Source organism: Dipodomys spectabilis, unplaced genomic scaffold (genome assembly GCF_019054845.1).
Source record: "Dipodomys spectabilis isolate Male_0828 unplaced genomic scaffold, ASM1905484v1 ptg000297l, whole genome shotgun sequence".
Taxonomy (NCBI): Eukaryota; Metazoa; Chordata; class Mammalia; order Rodentia; family Heteromyidae; genus Dipodomys; species Dipodomys spectabilis.
In genome coordinates this window covers 1,739,071-1,762,475 of record NW_024870974.1, presented here as the reverse complement: position 1 = coordinate 1,762,475, position 23,405 = coordinate 1,739,071, and the positions used below count along the sequence as shown (strand labels likewise).

Here is a 23,405-nt window from a genome sequence, read left to right as displayed (position 1 = left end):
TTTGTGTGTGTGTGTGTGTGTGTGTGTGTGTGTGCGCACGTGTGTGTGTGTGTGTGCGCGCGCGCGCTAGTCCTGAGGCTTTAACTCGGGGCCTTGGGCACTGTCCCTAAGCTTTTATAATAAGGCTACCACTTGAACCATAGTTCCACTTCCAGCTTTTTGCTGGTTAATTAGAGATAAGAATCTCACATATTCCTTGCTGGCTTCAAACTATGATTCTCAAATTTCAACCTTCTGAGTATCTAGGATGACAGGTGTGAGCTAACAGTGCCCAGATGAAGAATAATTTTTATTAAGACCCCAATTAGTAAAAGGGAAGTCTTTTTTTTTGGTCAGTCATGGGCTTGAACTCTGGGCCTGGGCACTGTCCCTCAGCTCTTCAGCTCAAGGTGAGCACTCTACCACTTAAGCCACAGTGCCATTTCTGGTTTTCTGGTGGTTAAGTGGAGATAAGAGTCTCATAGACTTCCCTGCCCAGGCTGGTTTTGAACTGTGTTCCTCAGATCTCAGCCTCCTGAGTAGCTAGGATTACAGGCATGAGCCATCAGCGCCTGGTGGAAGTCTTTTAAGAAATACCCCAGAGAACTATGAAGGTGGCTCAGTGGTAGAGTGCTTGCCTTGCATGCATGAGGCTCTGCATTCGATTTCTCAGCACCACATAAGCAGGAAAAGCCAAAAATGGCACTGTGTGGCTCAAGTGGTAGAGCACTCGCCTTGAGGTGAAGAGCTGAGGGACAGCGCCCATGCCCAGAGTTCAGTCTCCATGACCAACAAAGAAAAAAAAAAAAGAATACCCCAGAATCTACAGTACAAAACAGGTGCTAGGGAATAAACACCAAAGCACACAGCAAGTGTGCTCTGATGTGGGACGGCCAGCAAGTCTTCCCTTCTCTCATTAAGTCTGTTTTTTCTCTGAGTTAGGCAAAGGTTCCAGCAGAATGTGACCCCTGTGGAGAGTGGCACACAGACCCGAGGTGCTGCACTTCTGAATCCTGCTCACACCACCGTCTGCTGCACCACAGAGTTCCATGATCTGGCTCCGTCCCTGAGGGTATCTGCAATGGTTTGTCGTATCTTCAGGGAGAAACAGGCATAGAACCCTTGACCTGGTAACTAGCATGTCTTTATGTCTGTGCTACCAAAGACAACATATAACTATATGTAACTAAAATAGAGGGAAAAGAAGTGTCAGCTCCTTTGAGGCCTAATGTACATTCAAAATTTCACAGTAAACAAGTAATACCTCCTCAGTGAAGATTTTTCCTGTATTTTCAAATAAGGCAACATTGAATAAACCTTATGAAACATTGTATATTTCGATCTCATTTGCTTTTACTAATATGGTTATGAAAACTGAGTTCTATACGCTTCTATACCTGTTTCTGAGCTTGGCAAAGAAATGGGGAGGTGGCAATGTGGAGAGGACACCTGGGAGGGCGGAGCCTCCTCGTCACCATACTTTTTGCGTTGAGGTTTTGCGTGCAGTTTTGTAAGGTCTATAAGTGGCAACTCCACAAAGGCAAGGCAGCTTGTACTGACAGTGAAAACGTCAGTTCTTTGGCAAAGGTTCTACTCTCCCATGCTCGTGTGTCCCAACCGTCAGATCTTCCTCACAGATCAGTTTTCTCTTCATAGCGGCATCTGCATGCAGCTCGCTGGCTGTCCAGGTATGGTTTACAGCCTAAATGGATAACACTGTCGAACAGGAGCTCCACCGTAGTCTCACAAGCTGCCAAGGAAGCACATGGCCTACAATGAGTTACATCCTCAACTCTGGAAAGGTATTTTCTGTGCAGAATAAATCAAGTGTAAAAAACAAAACCTCAGAAGCTGGGCTCACACCTGTTACGCCAGTTACTGAGGAGACAGATCTGATCAAGATTTGAGCCTAGCCAGGGAAGCAAAGTCCAGTGAAACTCTAATTCCCAATTAACCATCAAAAAGTTGGACGTGGAGGTGTGGCTCAAGTGGTAGTTTTAGACTTTAACAGAAAAATTTAGGGACAGCACCCAGGGGTCCCTGAGTTCAAGCCCCAGTACCAGCACAAACACATACACAAGCACAGATCCTCAATGTTATTGTTGTCAATGGCTTCTAAAAAGTGATCACCATGTAAGATGCTTAAAGTAAATGGAATCTGGTTTTTTTTCCCTTGAACAGTATCTACTTTTGACTTGGCAATGAGCCATCACAGAAATCAAGTTTGATTTCCTTTTTTTTTTTGTGCCCATTCTGGAGCTTGAACTCAGGCCTGGGCACTGTCCCTGAGCTTCTTTTGCTCAAGGCTAGCACTTGACCACTTGAGCCACAGCACCACTTCTGGCTTTTTCTGTTTATGTGGTGCTGAGGAATTGAACCCAGGGCTTCATATATGCCAGGCAAGTACTCCACACTAAGCTTCATTCCCAACCCCACTCAAGTTTGATTTCTGGTAGTATTTTTCAACTTCTTACCATTTCTTTTATTCTTGGGGTTCTGGGATTCAACTCAGGGACTCATGCTCACTAGGCAGGCAGTCTACCACTTGAACCACTCGGCTGCCCCTTCTTCATACTGGTGCTTTTCTAGATAGGGCCTCACTTTATGTCCACTCCGGTGTGGACTGTGGCTCTCTCATTTGTGCTTCCCTGTATCTCTGGGAATGACGGGTATGAAGTGATGGCTTGATCTTGTACCTCCTGTAGTTTGTCACAGTAGCCTAAATGGACTAAGTCAACTGGAGTCCAGGTTTTGAGCGTCAGCCTCTGAACAGTTGCGGACATATTCCAGGGCACAGGTAGATGTCTCAGACAACTCTCCTCCAAGTTTTCTCTGACCACATAGAAACTCGGATTATAAAACCAAGCTCCTCATATCAGGAGATTGAAGAGGCTGTATGGGTACAGCTAACAGATGTGCACAAGTTCTATGGCTATACTACACTACTACAAGTTCTATCCTACACTAAACCACAACACACACCACCCGTCCCCAGCCAGCCAGTCTGTACCCTGAACATGTTGAGCCAGCCCTAGTGTTTTTTGCACGTCTCGGCAGATCTTGGCGAGGCAATACTGGAACTCCTCATCACAGTCATTCTTGCTTTTGCCACAGGTCTCGTAGCACCGGTCATGCTGGTTGCAGCACTTTGTCAGGGAGGGGATGCCAATGTTGAGCTGCCGGGAGCAAATGGATGGATTACTGCCAGCAATGTGCAAAGCCCTTCTGCTTAACTACTGTATCCAGATAGACTTAATAGAAATGAATGGCAATGGCTGATGCCCAGGCCATTCCAAAGCCCATTCCTGCCCACAAATGCTTTGTGTTACCCATCCCCGTTATATACCCATGACAGTAGCCACACCCACCCTGCCCTACCTCACCTGTCTCATGCTCCCTGTTTTGTAGTGTTAGTTTGGTCACACATCTGCCAGGAACAAACATACTTCCAACTGCCCATACCTCAAGGCACAGTTTTTCTTTTTCTTTCTTTCTTTTTTTTTTTTAATCAGTTGTAGGTATTGAACTCTGGGCCTGGGCACTGTCCCTGAGTTCTTCAGCTCTACCACTTGAGCCACTTCTGGTTTTCTGGTGGTGAATTGGAGAGAAGAGTCTCATGGACTTTCCTGCCGGGCTGGCTTTGAACCATGATCCTCAGATCTCAGCCTCCTGAGTAGCTAGGATTACAGGTATGAGCCACCAGCGCACAGCTAAGGCATAAGGCCAAGAAATTAACACTTCCTCAGGTAGTTACGCAGATACATTTTTTTTTTAGTATTTCTTGATTTTTTTTGTGATATTCTGTACTCTTTCCTCTAATAAAATGTACTTTCTATGATGTGTACAAGAGATATAAATTACAAGTCATATCAGGTTTTTGAAATTTTAAGTACTTATCCATACCCCAAAGGTGCTATTTTTGTATTATCTATAACTTATAGTTATTTTAAATAACTCACAAGCCCTTGTATGGAAATCATTTTCATCAATGTTTTCCCCCTACAATTACTGGTTTAGGTTCCATCCCCAACAATAACCACACTCAGACCCCATGAAGCCTTGTTTCAATATAGAAATTTGCATTATCTACCCTGTCCCCTTTCTAAATATTATTTTTGCACCTTAAACTTCTAAGTTGGATTAACAACATTAGGAAATGTAATTTAAATTGTACTGACACCAACCAACAAGATAAAAAAAAAAACAAATTCTATAGTTTTGTTAGAATTTAAATATTTTGCCAAAAAATAATGAATCCGATCACTCTTACCACAAGGAAAATTACTTGTGAACTTGGTAATACATTAAGTCTTACATTATTAAAAGTATTACATAGCTTATCAGTCATAAAGCTTATTAAACAAAAAAGCAATATTTACATGAACGCCAAACAATGGAGAACCACATCCATTTGGTGGGGATGGTTTATATCCGTAGCGTGGAAAAGGCTTCGATCCTATAAAACACAAATGGGTTCTATAAAACATAAATATATAATTCTCAAAGAACAGAAATAAAATACATGCTTAAAAAGGTCTACAATGTACCAGGCTAGCCCTGGAAATAGTTAGTTGGATTCTGACATAAAAATATTATGTCTTTAGCCAGAAGGCGGTGGCTCACGCCTAGCTACTCAGGAGGCTGAGATTTGAGGATCACAGTTCAAAGCCAGCCCAGCAGGAAAATCTGTGAGACTCTTATCTCCAATAAACCACTCAGAAAACCAGAAGTGGTGCTGTGGATCAAGCAGTAGAGTGCTTGCCTTGAGCTGAAGAGTGCAGGGACAGCACCCAAGCCCAGAGTTCAAGCCCCACGACTGACAAAAAAAAAAAAAGTTTTATGTCTTTAATGAACATTAAGAATGCTAAGTCTGTCTCGTTTTTATTTCTCCTATGAAGAATATGACTCCTCAAGCGGAAAAAGTCAGATAATGTGATGTTAGGAAAACGAACCCTCAAATATGTATTTTAATGTTTTTGTTTTTTTCATGCATGTGTTTCTAACGCATTTATAAGATTATTTCTTTGTTGCTTTGTATGTCCCTCCCCCACAGTGTAACCCCCGCTTTCACTATATTTGATGTCAGTATAACATGTGGAGGAGATGGGGACAAACAAGTCGTTTAAGGATTCAGGTGGACCTGTTGCAACAATGAGAAGTACAAAATGTCATGTCAAAACCAGCTTTACAATGTCGGTGGGGGGGGGGGGTGGGGGGGTATGATTGGGTGGGAGGGAGGGGGGAGGCTGGGAAGGGAGGTGAAGGGTAAACAAAGGAGGAGGCTGCAATGCTTGGTAAGAAATGTATGCATTATCCTGCCCATGTAATTGTAACCCCTCTGTACAGTATGTTCTCAAATAAAATAAAATTAAAAAAAAAAAAAAAGAATATGACTCCTTTACAAAAGGGCACTTATATGTACATGAACAGTATGTTAATAATTATTTTGTATGTCTAAAACATACAGAAGCTTGTTCTGGACCATTGTCGATTTCAAAGGTACATGCCAGTTGGGTCCATATGTAGGAGCAATAAATCCAGGCTGCTGTGCTGTAATTTCCAACTTCTAAAGACTTTAGGTTAAATCTCTCAGGCATGAACTGTATCTTCCCAACCTGTAGCAAATACTCCACTGCACACAAACCCTTAAGCTAAGGAAGACTGGAGCCATTCAGTGATGATTTGATCATGTTAATTCCACTAGATGATATACAGGGCTGCTTATTCCGCCCCCTCTCCAGGTGACTTTTCACAAACAGCTAATGGAAAGTGGGGGGACGGAGCACTTATTTATTATGTGGCTTCTTACATTCAAAGGCCCACAGAAGGGGACTTGGATGCCCTCTCTGAGCAGCCATGGCTAACCCCTTGGCTAGACCACTTAGGCAGTTATGTGATCTTACTGAATCAAGGTTTGTCAGGTTTGCATGTCCCTTGAAAACATCATGAGAAACTACACTTCTTGTCCTGCCACATTAGAACCCTTCCTAGAAGAAGGCAGCCCTGCACCAGAGCCATGCCCCTAGTCCATTTTTGCTTTAGTTATTTAATAGGAGGGGCTGGCTGCATTTTTTTCTTGGGTAAATTGGACCACAACCCTTTTTTTTTTTTTTTTTTTGGTCAGTTGGGGCCTGAACTCAGCCTGGGCGCTGTCCCTCAGCTCTCCAGCTCAAGGCCAGTGCTCTACCACTTGAGCCACAGTGCCACTTCCAGCTTTTTCTGCTTCTGTGGTGCTGAGGAACTGAACCAAGGGCCTCATGCATGCAAGGCAAGCACTCTACCACTGAGCCACCTTCCCAGCCCCACAATCCTTTCCTATCTGTATCTCCTGCATCACTGAGATGAAAGGCATGTCCCGCAATTAGCTTATTGATTGAAATGGGGCTTTGCTAACTTTTTGTCTGACTGGCTTCAAGCCACAATCCTCCCAATCTCTGCCTCCTAAGCAGTTTAGATCACAGAGGTGTGCCACAAAGGTCAGATAGTTCACAGCCCTGATGCAGGATCAAGGGGCCACATCTGGTGCTGGCCTTCTTGCTGGCAGCATCCTGAGGTGGTGCAGACCACATCACATAGTAAGAGACAGACTGTGTCTGACTGAACCAAACTTTTTTTTGGGGGGGTATGATGGTGGTACTGGGGCTTCATGCTTGCTGGTAGGCACCTGAGCCATTTGAGCCAATGTCTTATAGAAGATTCCCTCTTGCAGAAGTGGATCCGCTCATGAGGAAAGATGGCTAAGCATCTTTTAAAGTCCCACTCATAATACTGCATCTACTGATGGGGCTTACATTGCAACATGACATTTGGAGAGGACAAATCATACTGAAATCCATCACAAGGAGAGGCTAAATCAGATTTATACTCTTGGGGAATCCATTCTAGTTTCCTTCTAGAAAGTTGTCTTTTGTCTGGGTTTTTAACTATATAGTTTATATGTATTAAACAATAAGTCAAACTGTTCTCAAAAAAGTACAATGTACTAGTGTGTTCAAAAAGTGCTTTGTAGAACTACTCTACACTAATCATAAAATAACTCATAGTTTCCCTTATCTGCAATAACTAGTAAATGTCTAGGACAAGCATTAAAAGTCAAAAGCTATGTACCATATAAGATGACGCTAAGTGAAATGAACCCCAAGATAGGGACATAAGAGGTTTTATCTTTCATGCTGTTGTTTTTAATGTACTTATAATGTACTATATGATTCTTTTGTTTCTCTTGTATGTTCCTCCCCCATGGTATAACCCCTGTTTTCACTGTATTTGATTCCGGTGTCCTGCATCTTCTATATACATTTTTCTATTTGAGGAGAGAAAGGGAAATAACAAAAAACTGAAATAAAGATACAGGTTGACCCATTGTAACCATGAGATGAACAAGACACTATGTTGAAAATGAACTTTACAAACTTTGTGAGGGGGAGGAATTGTGGAGGTGAGGAGGGAAGGGATGGTAGGGGGAAAACAAAGGAGGGGGTAACAATGCTCAATAGGAAATGTACTCATTACCTTATTCATGCAACTGTAACCTCTCTGTACAGTATCTTTACAATAAAAAATATATATTAAAAAAGTGCTTTCTGGGGCTGGGAAGGTGGCTCAGTGGTAGAGCGCTTGCCTTGCATGCATGAGGCCCTGGGTTCGATTCCTCAGCACCACATAAGCAAAAAGAAAAAAGCCAGAAGTGGTGCTGTGGCTCAAGTGGTAGAGTGCTAGCACTAGCTTTGAGCTGAAGAGCTGAGGGACAGCGCCCAGGCCCAGAGTTCTGGCCCCACGACCAGACCCCCCCCCCAAAAAAAAAGTGCTTTCTGCAAACAAGAAAAATTAGGGTATTTACTCTATCTCTCAGGTTAACAACTAGACTTAATGCTTTACGTTTAGAAATGTATCATCTAAAGCATTGTCTGGAAATTGGAGAAAGATATATGGTGTCTATTAGTGGAAATGACACTACCTGTCTTATGTGGTCCCATATGTACTCCCCTTCCTGTTCACCTGCCGACCTACAGGCTTCTGGCACCATCAGATGACCACTGCAGATGACATCAGACAACTAACTAATAAGGTCCTAGAGTTTAAAGGCAGAGGGGTGTCTACTTACTTTGTTACCAGGAAGCTATTTCCCTCAATGTTAATACAACTGCAATACTTACGCCTTTCCTTTGCATTGAAAGAAAGAGGCCTTGATGTCACATCTGTAACAAAGCTTCCTGACAGGTGAATAGTAGAATAGTAGGTGGTGATAACCTGTGCATATGTATCTAAGTATATTAATACTGGAGCCATTTTCTCATTTGTAAGATTATTATTAAATGGGAAAATGATCAGAAACAAAGTAAGTGAGGAAGAACAAGTCCGCAGACATGCCTAGACTGAAGAACAAAGAGGAAAAGAGACAGTACAGATAAGGGCTAGGCAAAATGAACATGGAGGTGTGAGGATGGAGGAAGGAGCTGTCTCTAACAGGGCTGGGGCTCATACTTGCCTTGAAGGAAGTTGGCAGAACTGAGTGATAAAGATCCTGTACCTGCTGTAGGTGAAACACTGGATAGCATACGATGCAATATAAGTGTTGGTAATTTGGCTCCTTAGGATAAGTCGCAAAATAGTTGTGAGTACTGGTTTTGGGTTTCCTCAAGTGTAATGCCTTAGAGAGGTCCTCCCAGCTCACCCCATGTGAAATAGCACTCCTCTCTTCCTCCTTCACTTTATTAGCTTTCCTTTTCTTTCCAGTGTGTCCTGACCACATGAGTGTAACAGTTCCTATGAGGATGGAACTTTAGCCCACCTAGAAGATGCCTAGCACATAATGAGCACCTAAGAAATTATGCCATGGGGAAAAACAATTAGAAGAGGGGAAGAATTTGAGGTAACTGGTTTAAGCCATGACTCATTTATTTGAGGATATGACTGCAGTCATCGTCTCTTCTCCTTCAACAGGGCCTCTACTCAGCCATTCTCCAAAGTTCTCAAACACGTCCTCATCTTTCCTAAATACCCCAAGTCTGTCCTTCTACTTGATTAGGCTAAAAACACTGGTACCATTTTTTTTTTTTTTTTGGCCCTACTCACAATCTATTTCCATATGCAAGTTTAGTGGCTCTTCCTTCAAAAATCTATCTAAATTCAAACACTTCTCAGGCCCTCCGTTGCTCCTGACTTAATAAAACCACCAAGATCTTTTACCTGGACTTGTGCACCCTGCCTCCATTCCCCTCCCTAACTCTCTTGATCCCCAGCTTCATTCAGTATAATACCTTGTTATAGTATACTTTCAAGTATACGTCACTGAGTGAATTAACAACGTACTTCGAATTCTAAAACTGTAAGCCTATTTTGTTTTCTATTTTTCAAGAGAAATTGAAAGGTTTTCTTGTTCAAATATTCTTTGATGTCATGGAGAAAAAGGTCAAGAATAAATGGAAAACATCATACTTCATTCCTTAAATCATTTTACTAAAGCCTTTTTCTTACCCAACAGATGAGGGCCAAAAGCAAGGAAGTAGGTCTCTATAACGTCAATCCCTTGGGTAAAGCAAGACTTGCTGAATGAACACAGAGCATCTTCCGGGAATTCCTGTACTCCTCTGCTTCTGTTTGGTTCTGCTTTGGTCACTAGCATGGTGAAGATTTTGCATCATTGTTCCAGGAAGACTTCTCAAGTGATGGTAATTAAAAGTATATGTTTTGCTTTGTTGGAATTATCAACAAGATGGCTCTGAACTACATTCACTGAAAACATGGTACCTAGGCCCTAGGTGCCAGCTCAACCAATGAAAAGAGCCAGGGGGGAGCATACACAAGCCATCAAGCAATCAGTGCACAGCTCTGATGTGGACTTTATCGGGCTCCTCTTTGAGACCCCTCTCCAAATGTAGACTCTCACTCCTTTCCTTTCATGACTCTTTCACTTTCAAATAATCTTCCTGTTCATTTGTGTTTTTTATACTGTAGACCTTGTTCTAAACTCCAAATAGATTCCCCCGCCTCCCGCACAATGGCAAATTGTATTAGATCTGGGGTTGGTGGAAGATGAAACCAGATGAAGTAAAAGGAAAATGTAGAACAGTTATTGAATAAGAATAGTATGCACTCAACTTCAAAGACACTTTACTCATAGCTAAGTTTATAAAGACTCCTCTGTCCAAGTCCTCCCTATCTCTGTAAATAGCAGCTGCAGCTTCCCTGTGGCTCATGACACAACCTTCAGTCAACCTTGTAGGCTCTTTCTGAGGTCCTAGACATTGCCCCTTCCTCTGTCTGGAACACATTTCCCCAGATAATGTCACCCTTCCCATTTTCAAGTTCTTCTCAAATACTCTCCTGAACATTATGCCCACCAGTCTTTGTTTTCCAAGTGATTCTCACTCACCCGCATACTAAGAGCTCTGAATACAGTCCATACTCGGTGCATTTTAATTGTTTACTGCTTTGCTCATGGGTTCTCCCCAACAAGAACATCAGCTCCACGTCAGGGATTTTGTCAGTTTTTTTCACTGATGGATCTCCCAATTAGTAGAGCAATAGCGGACCCGTGGATGGAACACTAATATTTGCATAATGACTAAGTAAAACTCTTTTACCTCAGGAAAGACTACTATCTAATTCCTAAATTATTCATTTACTTCTTACAAGCTCCACAAGAACAAAGCCATCTTTCCTGATACACAATGGTGGAAACATTTAGAACTAATTAACTTTAGCTAAGCACCTGCTTTAGAATTAGCAGGCATCCTAGATACAACCCATGTCTTCAGTAACAGAAAACTAGAAATGACTCGATAACTTAGGGAATTACAGGCAACAGGTGGCATCACAGTTTGACATGGAAGGAGTTCCTGGCACTAACTGGCTCAGATCTTGGCTAATCTTACTGGAAACATGATTTCCCAAGTACCAACTTAACATGTTTCCAAACAGTAGCCCAAGTTCTTTTCTGAACTCTTAAAACATTTAAGCATTCAAAGAACCTCAACTGCTTATACATTCCCAAACTCTCTGCCTTGAAATACTGACTTTATCACCACCATAATTTCCCCAAACAAGAATGTTGACTCAAAGCTTTAAAATGTGAAAGCCTTAAGTGAATAATTATATATATACACATATATATTAATATTGACCAAAAATGAGTAACAGGGATCAGTGATATCCAAGGTAAGAAAACTATCAAGCCTCGATGGACGATTTTCTACAAGTTATCAGAACGCTCATTAATCCCTTACACTTCTCTCAACAGTGGAGTACATGAAGAATCTGTACAAAGGTCGCAACTGATTTTTTCCACAGCTTTGCAGAAAAAAAAGCTTTTAATGCCCATCCTCCGGGAAGCTAGTAAGAGGACGCCTGACTTAAAATTTCTCCATTAGCAGGACGAAGAGTGAACAGATGCAGCAGGGGCACTCACGAGACACTCTGTGGAAAACAAACGACACAACTTGGGGGTGGGGACAGAAGGGCAAGAGAGTGCGGGAAGGGGTAACACAGTCCCACAAGACGTGAACTCTTCACCTAGTTCGTGTACCTGGAACCCCTTTGTGCATCCCCTTTGTAACAACTACATAAATCCTCCATCAGCATGGCATGTTTAGCTGACTCGTTTGCCAGCGCAAAAACAGAGTTAAAAATCAGTCTATTCTCAGGGTTCTTACATCAGTCCGGCCTTGGGCAACTTTGTGCAATTGCAATAATAATAACAACAACAATAATGATAATAATAATGATAATAATGACGATGATAATAATAATACTGATGATGATGATGATAATGATGACGATGATAATTAAGAATGAAATAAAGCAGCTGACAAGCAGCGGAGCCCGGAGGACCCGCCCCCCTCGGAGCGCCCGGGTCCGTTCGGGGCCGGCCCCACGCAGAGGGCGGCGTCAAGGTCGGCCCCGCCCCTGCCGTCCCTGCGCGACCCCGCGCGTGCGCGGCCCCCGCGTCCTCACCGTCGCTGCACTTGTACTGGCAGAGCCCGTCCTCGCCCCCCAGCAGGTCGAGGGCGGCGTTCAGGTAGGTGTCGATCCGGTGGATGCCGTTGCGGATGGTCTTCAGCGTGGCCCGCCAGTCCGGGCTCTGCTCGGGCTCCGGCTCCTGACCCCCGACGGCCGCCGTCAGGACCAGCAGGAGGACCACGAGTGCGGGCCGCGAGGACCGGGCCATCCGCGCGGCCGGGCCCGCCGCTCACCGCTCGCCCTCGCCGAGCCCTACGCAGCGGCCTGGGCCCCGGGCGCAACCGCAGCGGGCTCCATGCCCGCGCCTTCTGGGCGGGCGAGCTGGCGGCCCCACGCTGCCTTCACTGACTGGAGGGGAGGTGTGCGACGCCACCAGCGTGCTCACCGGAGCCGCGGACGGCGCGTGCGCAGCTGGGGAGGCCCGGGGCGGGGCGAGCGGAGAGGGGCGAGGCGAGCGGAGAGGGGCGGGGCGGAACGCCAGGGCGCCGCGGCCGCGTCGCCCACGTGACCACACCGCTGGAGCCACGCCTTGGACGTAAGCGAGCCCCGCCCGGGAGCTGGTGGCTCACACCTGTAATCCTAACTACTCTGGAGACTGAGATATGGAGATCATGGTTCAAAGCCAGCCCGGGTTGGACCCTCAGTGAGACTCGTATTTAAAATCTCCAATTAACTCCCCAAAAAGCTGGAAGTAGAGCTGTGGCTCCAATGGTAGATAGCTAGTCTTGAGCAAAGAGAAGGTCAGGAACAGGCGCCCAGACCCTTCAGTTCAAACCCCAGGAACTGTACGAGAGCCATAAATACCTGTTTTAGTACTTTAAAAAAAAGAAACAACTAGGGATGTGTGTATTTGTGCATATATATTCTGTCACCCCGGCCACGATGTGTGAAGAAGGGTTAGGCAATCTAGCTTTTTGACAGAACCCCTAGGCTGAGGGTATTGAGCATGTAGGAGTCCCTGGGTTCAGTCTCCAGCACCGAACAAAACCTCAACCAAACAGTGATAACAACAACAAAATCTTACATGTTTAGCCAAAGTATTTTATTCGGGAATTACACAGCAAAATGTCAATAGGCTGTAAGCTCTGCCTCATTTTCTGTATTAATTATGCAGCTTTATTCCCATCCAAATGGAACTGCGCGAAGGAGGGTAGGAAGACGGAGGTCACCGCTTCAGACATTGTACTGAGAAATCAGAGATCTTCCTACATGATAGCTAATCCAGTCGAAATAATTGGCCACCTTGGTGTAAACTCCTGGGAACTCTGGCTTCCCACAGTTTTCACCCCAGCTCACAATGCCCCAAACATAAGTCACGTTGTTGGCGTCCATGCAGACTAAGGGGCCTCCAGAGTCTCCTTTGCAGGCATCGATGGATCCATCCTCTGTACCTGAGAGAGAGAAATTGCCTGTTTCCCCGCTGTTGTTCTAAGCAGCCGTACCACCTTCCTTCCTGCCTCCTCCACCCAGAATAGCAACTCTGGCTTTCTTGCACTCACCTGTCAGGATGTGACAGGGGCTCTCCCTCTCTGTGGGCCTCTCCTGGGCTGGCAGATTGGAAAGTGTTCTAGTTGTTCTCCTAAATTATTAGTTGCTTTCTGCCTGTGTTCTCTATGCAATTGTATACCAATGTGAGATTACATCACAGCATCACACACCAAGTGGGAAAGCAATAGAATACCTGGGATTTACGGAGTGTTAGGCAATGTTTTCATCATCACCACAGCCTGATGAGTAAGACTCATGCTTTTCTTCATTTTACAAATGAGACAATAAACAGAGAGGTTTGCTAACTTGTCCAAGTTAACCCAGCTCACAAGTGGCTGGCAAGACTGCAGGCAACCAGACCTCAGAGTTTGTCTTCTTCACAAATGCAATTCTTTGCCCAGTAAAATCCTGAGCTCTATTTCAATATGGGAGGCCAATTTCTTCTCAGGACCTTTGAACTTCTTTTTTCTTTTTGTCATTTGTGGGGCTTGAACTCAAGGTCTGGGCACTATCCCCGAGCCTCTCTTGTGTTCAAGGCTAGCGCTCTACCACTGGAGCCACAGCGCCACTTCAGGCTTTTTCTGTTTATGTGGTGCTGAGGAACCAAACCCAGGGCTTCATGTGTGCTAGGCAAGCAGTCTACCACTGAGCCACATTCCCAGCCACATTTTTACTAGGTGGGTGCTCTACCTCCAGTAACTTTAAAGCATGGTTGGATGTAGTTTGAGTTCATTTGGTGAGCATGTGTGGCTCATGCCTGTAATCCTAGCAACTCAGGAGGCTGAGATCTGAGGATCAAGGTTCAAAGCCAGCCAGGGCAGATAAATCAGTGAGACTCTTTTCTCTAATTTCTCTAGCAAAAAAGCTGTTTGTTCAGCATACACACACACATGATGGTTTTCAGTGTGGTGATAATAAAAAGTCTTTAGATCAGGGAGGTGTAATCTCAGAGGGATTAAGATAGTTCTTGTGAGACTTCCAAATTAGTTCTCAACAATAGAGTAAGCCCAGACCATATTGCTTTTTTGTTTCCTTAAAATAAAAGTTTTGGCACTACAGTGCCTTCAGATTGCTACGTAAGTGCTCTCCCACTGGAATCCACATCCCAGCCCTTGATGCTTTCATTATTTTCCACATAGATTCTTGAGCTTTTGCCAAGGCCTCAGACCTCCATCTTCCTACTACACCTCTTATATAGCTGTGAACACAGATGTAAACCACCACATCTGGGGCTTGTTTAGTGAGATGAGGTTTTGGTAATTTTTTGCCTAGAACCTCAAACCTCAGTCCTTACAATGCATATCTCCTGTCTGCTTCCTGTCTTTCAGTTGACCTCACTTCTGATCTGGAACTTTTGTGGTACATTGCCTTGAAAGGCTCATGACAGCTGATACCAACACCATGCTCTTAAGCCTCTGTAACTAAATGAGCTGCGTTTCTTTTTTGCCAGTACTGGGGCTTGAATTCAGGGCCTCACATACACTTGCTTTGCTTGGTCAGTTGATCCTTCACCACTTGAACCATGTTTCTACACTCTCTTTTCTTTACAAATGTTCAGCTTAAGTTATTTTATTAAAGTCATGACAACTTATTAATACAATATATGTCTCAGATAAACCACTTGGCACTTACCTGCACATTGCATTTCTTCTTCATAGTAGCGATTTGAGTAAAACTTAGAGCAGTTGCCTATTAGTTTAACTTCACCCCATTTAAGTGAAAAGACTTTTTGGTTGTCTAAATAAAATGAGGAAACAGACATTTAGAAATCACAAATGAAAAATCCGAGTAAATGGTCTCATAACTTAGTAAATCATTGGGATAGCAAATTATCTATCTATAATATAAAGAATAACTATAAAGAACATATATAAAGTCAAGCATAGTGGCTCATGCCTGTGATCCTAGCTACCCAGGAGATTTGAGATTTGAGGATTGAAGCCAGCCCAGGCAGGAAAGTCTGTGAGACTCTTATCTCCAATTAACCAGCAAAAAAATGAAAGGGAAGTTGTGGTTCAATTGGTAGAGTGCCAGCCTTGAGCAAAAATGCTCAGAAAGAGCATCCTGGTCCCAAGTTCAAACCTGAATATTGGCACACATACAAATATAGAATATATATTTGTATACATGAAAATACATATATGTCTGTGTATATATATATATGCATGTATATCTGACATATATTTTTTTTTATTGTGAAAATACTGTACAGAGGGGTTACAATTACATGGGCAAGATAATGAGTACATTTCTTATCAAGCATTGTAGCCTCCTCCTTTGTTTCCCCTTCCCATCCCTTCCTAGCCTCCCCTCCCCCACCCCCCACATATATTCTTTAAGACATATATTAACTGGTTTTGTTTTTTTTTTTTTGCAAGTCCTAGGGCCTAAACTCAGAGCCTGGACACTGCCCCTGAGCTTCTTCTGCTCAAGGTTGGCACTCTACCACTTGAGCCACAGTGCTACTTCTGGCTTTTTCTGTGTATGTGGTAATGAGGAATCGAACCCAGGGCTTCATGAATGCTAGGCAAGCACTCTACCACCAAGGCACATCACAGCCCCACATATCAACTTTTGAGAACAATGTCTTAGCACATTTAGTCACATGCTCTTCAAATGCTTAGTGCTATAATTGTCTTTCTAAATTCAGGTGAAGTCAAGGGAAAGCCTACAGGTGAAGTCATTACTGCTTAATTAAGGCCTGGCATGCTGAGATCGCTGGGGTACAGTCCTTCCCCTCAGGTCACTGAGTTCAGCAGGGGAATTGGCTAGATATTGGTAATGATCTCGTCTCACAAAGTAAATCTTACAGCTCCTGAATACCTCATGCAAGCTTGTTAAATTGAAAACTTTTTTTTACAGTGAAAAAATGCAGAAGGAAGTTATCAGTGTGTGATTTTGTGTGTCTGAAGGAAATCCATTTCTTTGGCAATCTGAAGCACTTGAAAGAGGATTTAGAATTTGCTTTATATTTAAGTGACCATTTAGGTTCTTGAAATATTTGGTCCATGGAAGGAAAGGGGCCAGGTACTATTGACTTTCAGACCAAGACAAATGAGGAAAACACAAGAACACAGGATAAGATGCCTCATGGGTGTGGGATCAATCTTTGTCCCATCTCCCTCTATTTTTTCCCCCAGTTCACAGCACTCTTTTTATGGTGTATTTTATCACTGGATGTTATCTTCCTCAATACCCACAGTTCCAAGAAGCTAACTTTATGGGGTACATTATTCATAATTCAATATATGTATACAGCGGGTAATAAATTAGCACAAGCATCCCTTTCTCTTTAAACATGAATGTTATTTACGTGCTGGGAATTTTGTGCTCTCCACAAAATTGCTCATTTGAAAATAGTCACATTGAAAAGTAGATTGCTTTAGCTGCCGCAGTGCTAAACGACAGATGTGATTCCTCCACTTTAGACATTTGGAGCCCCTCCCTTAGCTGCTTTCCACCCTGTGCTCCTCACTTCCCTTCCCAGTCTTAGGGACCACTATTCTGTTCCTATTCTGCAAACCTTTGACCGTCTGTCTATATCACTCCAACCAATCCACAAAATCCATACTTTCTGGACATCCTGTCTATTCTTTCTTCTTGGTTCATGTTGACCTCTCAATATCAACTTCACAATCAGGGTTTAAGTGTCCTTTGAATGTCTGCATAAGAACTGGCTATGTGATGTATAAGACCCAGTGCAAAATGGACATGTGGGATGGGAACCCTTGAAAACTCATGAAGAACTTCATGGTAGTGACAGGACAGCAGAGCCAGTAAGCCAGTCTCGGGATTCTCCTGCTCATGACATCGTTGCTGAGCAAATGCACAGATCACAAGCCCAGTCCGCCTGTGTGCTCACTCTTCTACTTTATGATAGTGTCTCTCTAATTCTTTTTTTTGGGGGGGGGGCGGGGTCCGGTCGTGGTTCCTGAACTCTGGGCCTGGGCGCTGTCCCTCAGCTCTTCAGCTCAAGGCTAGTGCTCTACCACTTGAGCCACAGCGCCACTTCTGGCTTTTTTCTTTTTGCTTATGTGGTGCTGAGGAATCGAACCCAGGGCCTCAGGCATGCAAGGCAAGCGCTCTACCACTGAGCCAACTTCCCAGCCTGTGTCTCTCTCATTCTAAGAGGTTTACTCCCATGCTTTTCTATTCCTCCTAGTCCCTTTCACTTCCCACCCCTTGATGTTGGGTAACAAATAACAAAACAAATACCTTTTTCTCGCCCCCAGCCAGAAACGATGCATGTGTCGTTAGGTTGGAATAGATATGGAGACCAGGGAACACAGGCAGGGATAGAATTAGAGAAATGACATTCTTTGTGGTTGGCCTTTTTTTTCATTTCAATCAAAGCTATGTCATTTTGGTAGGTGGATCCATTATAGTTTTCATGGACAATAATTTTTTGCACCTTCTGAATCGCTGATGCTGTATTATATTTTACCCGGCTTACTAATCCGGTCCATATTCCATAATGGTGTGCTTTACTGGGTCTATAAGAGAAATGAAAAGGGAAATACTATATATTGAGAAAAACATACGAGTTTTGAGTTGTAATACTTCATCTTTATATTCTCTTTTTAATTTTCATTTTCCTAGATTAAAAAAAATCCTGCTGTCATGAAGAAATTAGATTAAATTTACTCAGGAGAGAACTAGATCACTGGGAAATGAAGAGATGGCCAATCTAACTCACTCTTCCTACCATCTTGTAGTCTAGTGCAGCTCCACAATGAAGCAGCTCAAAAAATGGATTTTCTATAAGCAGTAAAACATATGTTAGGGAGAACAGGCCCTCCCCTCTTCATCTTCCAAGTCTAACAACCTAATGGATTTTTTTGTTACTACCAGGGTTTGAATTCAGTGCCTTGCACTTGCTTTGAACTGTTGCACTACCACTTGAGCCATATCTCCAATTCTAGCTTTTTGCTAATTATTTTTGAAGGTGGAATCTCATGGACTTTTTTTCCCAGGCTGCATTCAAACTATGATCCTTTGGATCTCAGCCTTCTGGGTAGCTAGGATTACAGGTGTGAGCCACTGGCACCCACATGTGTTATCTATATACCTTCCAGCGTCTCAAATAACAAACACTAAACAGAATTCATCCTTCTATATTAATGATTCTGATGTTCACATTACATTTAAACAGAGAAGTCTTAGGAGTTCATGAGATGTTTGGATGCTTTTATTTACACTGAAGTGTCCTAAGAAAGCTGTCTTCCATATTAATTTTGGCTACATTTCAGTATCCAAGATCTTGAATGTTGTCTGATGGTTAAATGTGCTCATTCTTTCAATTTACTCAACTATACTTTGGGTGTATCTATTACATGTACCAGGAAGGCACTGGTGCTAATCGGTGGCAAAATACAAAAATCACCCCTGCTTTCATGGAATTCAGCAAATGATACAACACTAAATAGATAATGACACTGAAAAAGATAGATGTTCTACTGTAAAACAGGTGAAGCACAGACACTACATAATTGTTTCAGTCAACAAGTGAGCTTTGACTTGAGGCTTCATACAGGGCCTAATAGGCTGTGTTAGAGTTTTCGTTTAGGTTTAGACTGCAAACCACTGAGTGTTAAGTGGTAAAACCAAGTATAGCAATGGTACTCTTACTGCACAGGAAAGAACAGATAGGTGGGGGCAGTGGGTAGACAGAGTGAATGTAGGTTAAGTAATATGAGGCCATTCATTTAATCCCAATGACAGGTGAGAGAGCAGGGTAATAACAATGGAGGAGAAGAGAAGTTTTGAGAATTAAATGTTTAGAAATTAAAGTAGCTCAGGAGGTAGAGATAGGAGGATTGTGTTTGAGGTCAGCCTAGGCTGACTCTGTCTCAAAAACAAGCTGGGAAGCTGGGTGCTCATAGATGATGCCTAATTTAGCTACTCAGGCAGTTGAGATCTGGAGGATCACAGTTTGAAAACAGCCTGAGCAGAAAAATCTGTAAGACTCCATCTCCAAGTAACCAGCAAGAAGATAGACTGGGGGCTCAAGTGGAAGAGCACCAGCCTACCAAGCAAGCCGAATAAGTGCAAGGCCTTAAAGTCAAGCCATGGTACTGGAACCCCCTGCTTCTCTCCCCCCAAAAACCCCATAGCCAGCTGGGTATGATGGTTCGTAGTGATTGTGTCTGCATCCCAAATATCAGGAGGCAGAGGTAGGAGAATCATGGTCCATGGTTTGAAGCCAGGGCAGGTAGTAGCAAAAGATGAGACCCTATCTGAAAAAATGGACTAAAAGCCAATTTGAGGCGTGGCTCAAGGGCTAGAATATTTAGGTAGTCTCTATCCACTTATCTACAAAATGGGAAGAATGACTTTTAAGAATACTCAACAAGATATGGCCTGGTTCAGTACTGAGTCTGTATGAAATACTCAATACATGTCATTTCCTTTACTCTAAGTCAGAATTGAGACTGGAATCTTGAACTTTGCCCTTCTCCACGTTAATCTTAATTTATTAATCAAATACATTTTGAATGGTGCCATTTAGCCATGATTATAGACTGTTTTGTCTGTCACAAAGATTGGGTCCCCATGTGACTATATTTGGGGACAAGGCGTTTTCAGAGTAAGGCTAGCTCTTTAAACCTCTTTGAGCAAAACCAGAGGAAATGCTAAGTTAGTATCACAGCTTTATAAACAGTCATAAACTGGTCCAAGCACTTTGGTTTTCATACCAGCAAATAAGCCAAGGAAGGAACTTGGTCCCTATACACTTGGTCAGCTCTTTGCAATGGAATCAACAATCTGGTCTGTGGAGAACACAGAAAGGTCTGAAGAATTGGCGTCTAGACTCCTGCTTATGAATACCAGCAAATATTTAGCAGTCAATGAAGTGAAAATTAGTGACTTCTCACAGATGTTTTTATTTATCATCCACCACAGTCTCCATTACTCATTTTCATTGTTTCAGGAAACAATGAAAAACATACTGAAGACAATTTATTTTTACCTGACACAATGTGCAGCAGTCAAAATCCAACAGCCACCAATATAAATTCCCCCACAGTTGATGTTTTCTTCCTCCTTAATTGCCACCTGCCATGGGAATTCTCCCTGTAAAAGATATTTGTATGGTCACAGCTGTTCACTGCCATTCTAACAGACACTGTCCAGTCTCCTATAATGGCACCATTCCCTGTATTCTCCCAACTTGGCTGTTCCCAGGAAGAAAATGTGACTGGTGTGCAGGCCTACCACTTGTGCTGGCTTTCCTCCAACTACTCGCTTCCTCCGGATGTGCATGTTTCTTGGGATCCCACAGGACACTGTAGGCAATAAGGATTTTGTCCATTTTCTTTCTTCAAGAAAGGAAAGATTGTATTGTTATTATCCTGAACCTGTTAGCATCTGTCCAGCCACTTCTTGATTATCTTTGCCACAGAATCAGCAGGCTTGAAGCCCTAGTCATGAGTAAATTGTTTTGGATTTCAAATGTTACTATATACTTGCTGAATATTTCTGGCTTACTATTAAATTTGACTTGATTCTCTGAAGTTTTCTCCAAAGGTTGCCTTGGAGGCAGAAAGGAGCTGGCCAAGGAGTTAAACATTTACAGGCTGCTGGCAGATGAGAAATGCCACTGTCCAGGCATCATTGCAATGAGAACTCTGGATAGGTGGGGCAGGGCGGGTCACATTTTGAAATTGTCAGAATAAACAGATAATATGGAAAATTGCATCCTTTCCCTATCACGGTCTTTCCTCTCCACAGCTATTTAATACTACTAATGTTAACATTATGAAAATGTTGAGTACTCTGCATCTAACTCCCTACTGAGTATTTTGTATATGGTATGCATCATTTAAACAACATATTAGCCCTGAGAAGCAATATGCTGGGAACCCTGGACAATTAAAAGATCAGGACACATAAGGCACTGGACGATATTTCCTTCTTGCGTGAGCATGGACACAGGGCACATTTGTCACTGAGACTATCACAGCTTAATACATGAGCTTGAAAGAGGATCGATGACAGAAGAAAGTACAACATATTATCTTAATTTTGTATGTATATGAATCACTTCGTGAAAAGTTTTTGTAAACTTGTTTTCAGTCCCAAATGAGCAAGGAAAGTTAGTACTACCGTGAATGATTTTGTGCATACTCAAGTGAGAAGGAATCTGCATAGAAGTTTTGCTTTGTTTTTGGTGCCATTCATCCTGAAACCTGGGTTGGAAGAAGAGAATGGTGGCAAGTACTAAACATTTGCTTGGACTTTTGACAGAGAAAGACCTTAGCAGCTAAAGCCTGTTTGGGTAATGTCTGAAAAGTAACACAATCTTGAAGAAAAAAATAGAAAAAAAATAATGCTCTTGATTAGTATTTGTAGCTTTGAGGTCTCAATCTGTCACCCTTCGAATGATTTTCTTTTAATTTAACGAATTTGGGATCTGGCAATCAGAAGTGAGTATTGTACATTTCATTTAAAATGTCCTAAAACATAGCCAGGTGATGATGGCTGATGCTTGTAATCCTAGCTACTAAGGAGTTTGAGATATGAGGATCAGAGTTCAAAGCCAGCCCAGGCAAGAAAATCTGTGAGAGTCTTATCTCCAATTAACTTCAAAAAACCTGGAAGTTGAACTGAGACTCAAGTCGTAAAGTGCTAGCCTTGAATAAAAGAAGCTCAGGGACAGTGCCCAGGTGTAGCACAAAAAAAGTTCTAAAACAGATAGCTATTTTATTCCCAATTGTATATAACCTAAAGTGAATAACAAATAACTTAAGAGCCGGGCGCTGGTGGCTCACGCCTGTAATCCTAGCTACACAGGAGGCTGAGATCTGAGGATTGCGGTTCAAAGCCAGCCTGGGCAGGAGAGACTGAGACTCCTATCTCCAGTAAACCACCAGAAAACTGGAAGTGGTGCTGTAGCTCAAGTGGTAGAGTGCTCGCCTTGAGCTGAAGAGCTGAGGGACAGCGCCCAGGCCCAGAGTTCAAGCCCCACGACTAACAAAAAAAATAAAATAACTTAAGATTTTAACTTAATATTTTAACATAATTTGGCTTTTCGTGCAAAACTAGCCAGAATATGGATCTTCAATGCTTCCTCTTATCATGACTTTCAACACTGCAAAAGAACAGATTAATTCAATTGACATCGATTATTTTTCAGTTTCAGAAGGTACATTGTAAATCATGCTTGAAAGCTGGCTATTTTGGACAAAACTAACCTGACAAAGTTCAGATCCAATAGAAAGCCTCTATGTGGGTCTGGAGAAATATTTACTTCAAGATTAATTGTATGAATTAACCCTACTTCCAAAAGTAGTTCTTTCAAAATCACTTTTGCTGAGCTGGGCACTGGTGGCTCATGCCTGTAATCGTAGCTACTCAGGAGGCTGAGATCTGAGGATTATGGTTCCTCAGCAGGAAAGTCCATGAGACTCTTACCTCCAATGAACCACCAGAAAACCAGAAATGGAACTGTGGCTCAAAGTGGAGAGCACTAGCCTTGAGCAAAAGCAGCTCGGTGTCTAAGCCCTGAGTTCAAGCCACACAACTTCAACAACAAAAAACCATTCATGCTTGTTTTTCTTAAAAGTGATAGGGAGGGGCTGGGAAGGTGGCTCAGTGGTAGAGTGCTTGCTTGGTATGCATGAGGCATTGGGTTCGATTCCTCAGCACCACATAAGTAGAAAAAGCTGGAAGTGGCACTGTGGCTCAAGTGGTAGAGCATAGCCTAGAGCTGAAGAGCTGAGAGACAGCGCACAGGCCCAGAGTTCAGGCCCCATGACCAACCAAAAAAAAAGTGACAGGGAAAGAAGAAGAATGATACATTTTTTCAATTTAAATATATATTGGGGACTATATTGGAGTCAGAATCAGTGGGAAAGGAAGTGTGAAAAGGAGAAGGTAGAAGTGATGTTGAACATGATTGAAGTACTTTATATGCATGTATGAAAATGGAATATTGGAGTCATTAAAATGTTTGCAGGAGATGGGGAACACCAAAA

At 42.9% G+C, this 23,405-nt stretch overlaps 2 protein-coding genes across 3 annotated transcripts in view; both read right to left on the bottom strand.

Annotated features, from left to right (window-relative positions):
• Positions 1-1,291: 1,291 nt before the first annotated feature.
• On the bottom strand, positions 1,292-12,323 carry Pla2g12a (phospholipase A2 group XIIA). The gene is made up of 4 exons (XM_042701754.1): positions 11,935-12,323; positions 4,359-4,435; positions 2,990-3,155; positions 1,292-1,729 (listed from the first exon to the last, which is right to left on the bottom strand). Exons 1-4 carry the CDS (start codon positions 12,146-12,148, stop codon positions 1,611-1,613), a joined length of 576 nt encoding a protein of 191 aa, XP_042557688.1. The 5' UTR covers positions 12,149-12,323; the 3' UTR covers positions 1,292-1,610.
• A 654-nt stretch (positions 12,324-12,977) lies between these two features.
• Cfi (complement factor I) overlaps positions 12,978-23,405 on the bottom strand; it is a 32,347-nt gene continuing 21,919 nt past the window's right edge. For both annotated transcript variants that reach the window (XM_042701697.1, XM_042701698.1), the window contains 5 exons: positions 20,644-20,747; positions 20,399-20,502; positions 17,644-17,921; positions 15,061-15,165; positions 12,978-13,331 (listed from right to left, as the gene is read on the bottom strand). In XM_042701697.1, coding sequence (XP_042557631.1) covers positions 13,114-13,331; positions 15,061-15,165; positions 17,644-17,921; positions 20,399-20,502; positions 20,644-20,747 — 809 coding nt within the window. In that variant the 3' untranslated portion in view covers positions 12,978-13,113. The remainder of the gene's footprint in view (positions 13,332-15,060; positions 15,166-17,643; positions 17,922-20,398; positions 20,503-20,643; positions 20,748-23,405) is intronic.

Excerpts from the sequence above, each read along its gene's own strand:
- Pla2g12a (XM_042701754.1), bottom strand. The coding sequence starts at position 12,148 with ATGGCCCGGTCCTCGCGGCCCGCACTCGTGGTCCTCCTGCTGGTCCTG. Across the intron at positions 4,436-11,934 it reads CCAGTACAAGTGCAGCGACG|GATCGAAGCCTTTTCCACGC; the intron begins GTGAGGACGCGG and ends TGTGTTTTATAG. Across the intron at positions 1,730-2,989 it reads GCTGGCTCAACATGTTCAGG|CTTGTGAGACTACGGTGGAG; the intron begins GTACAGACTGGC and ends CTTCCTTGGCAG.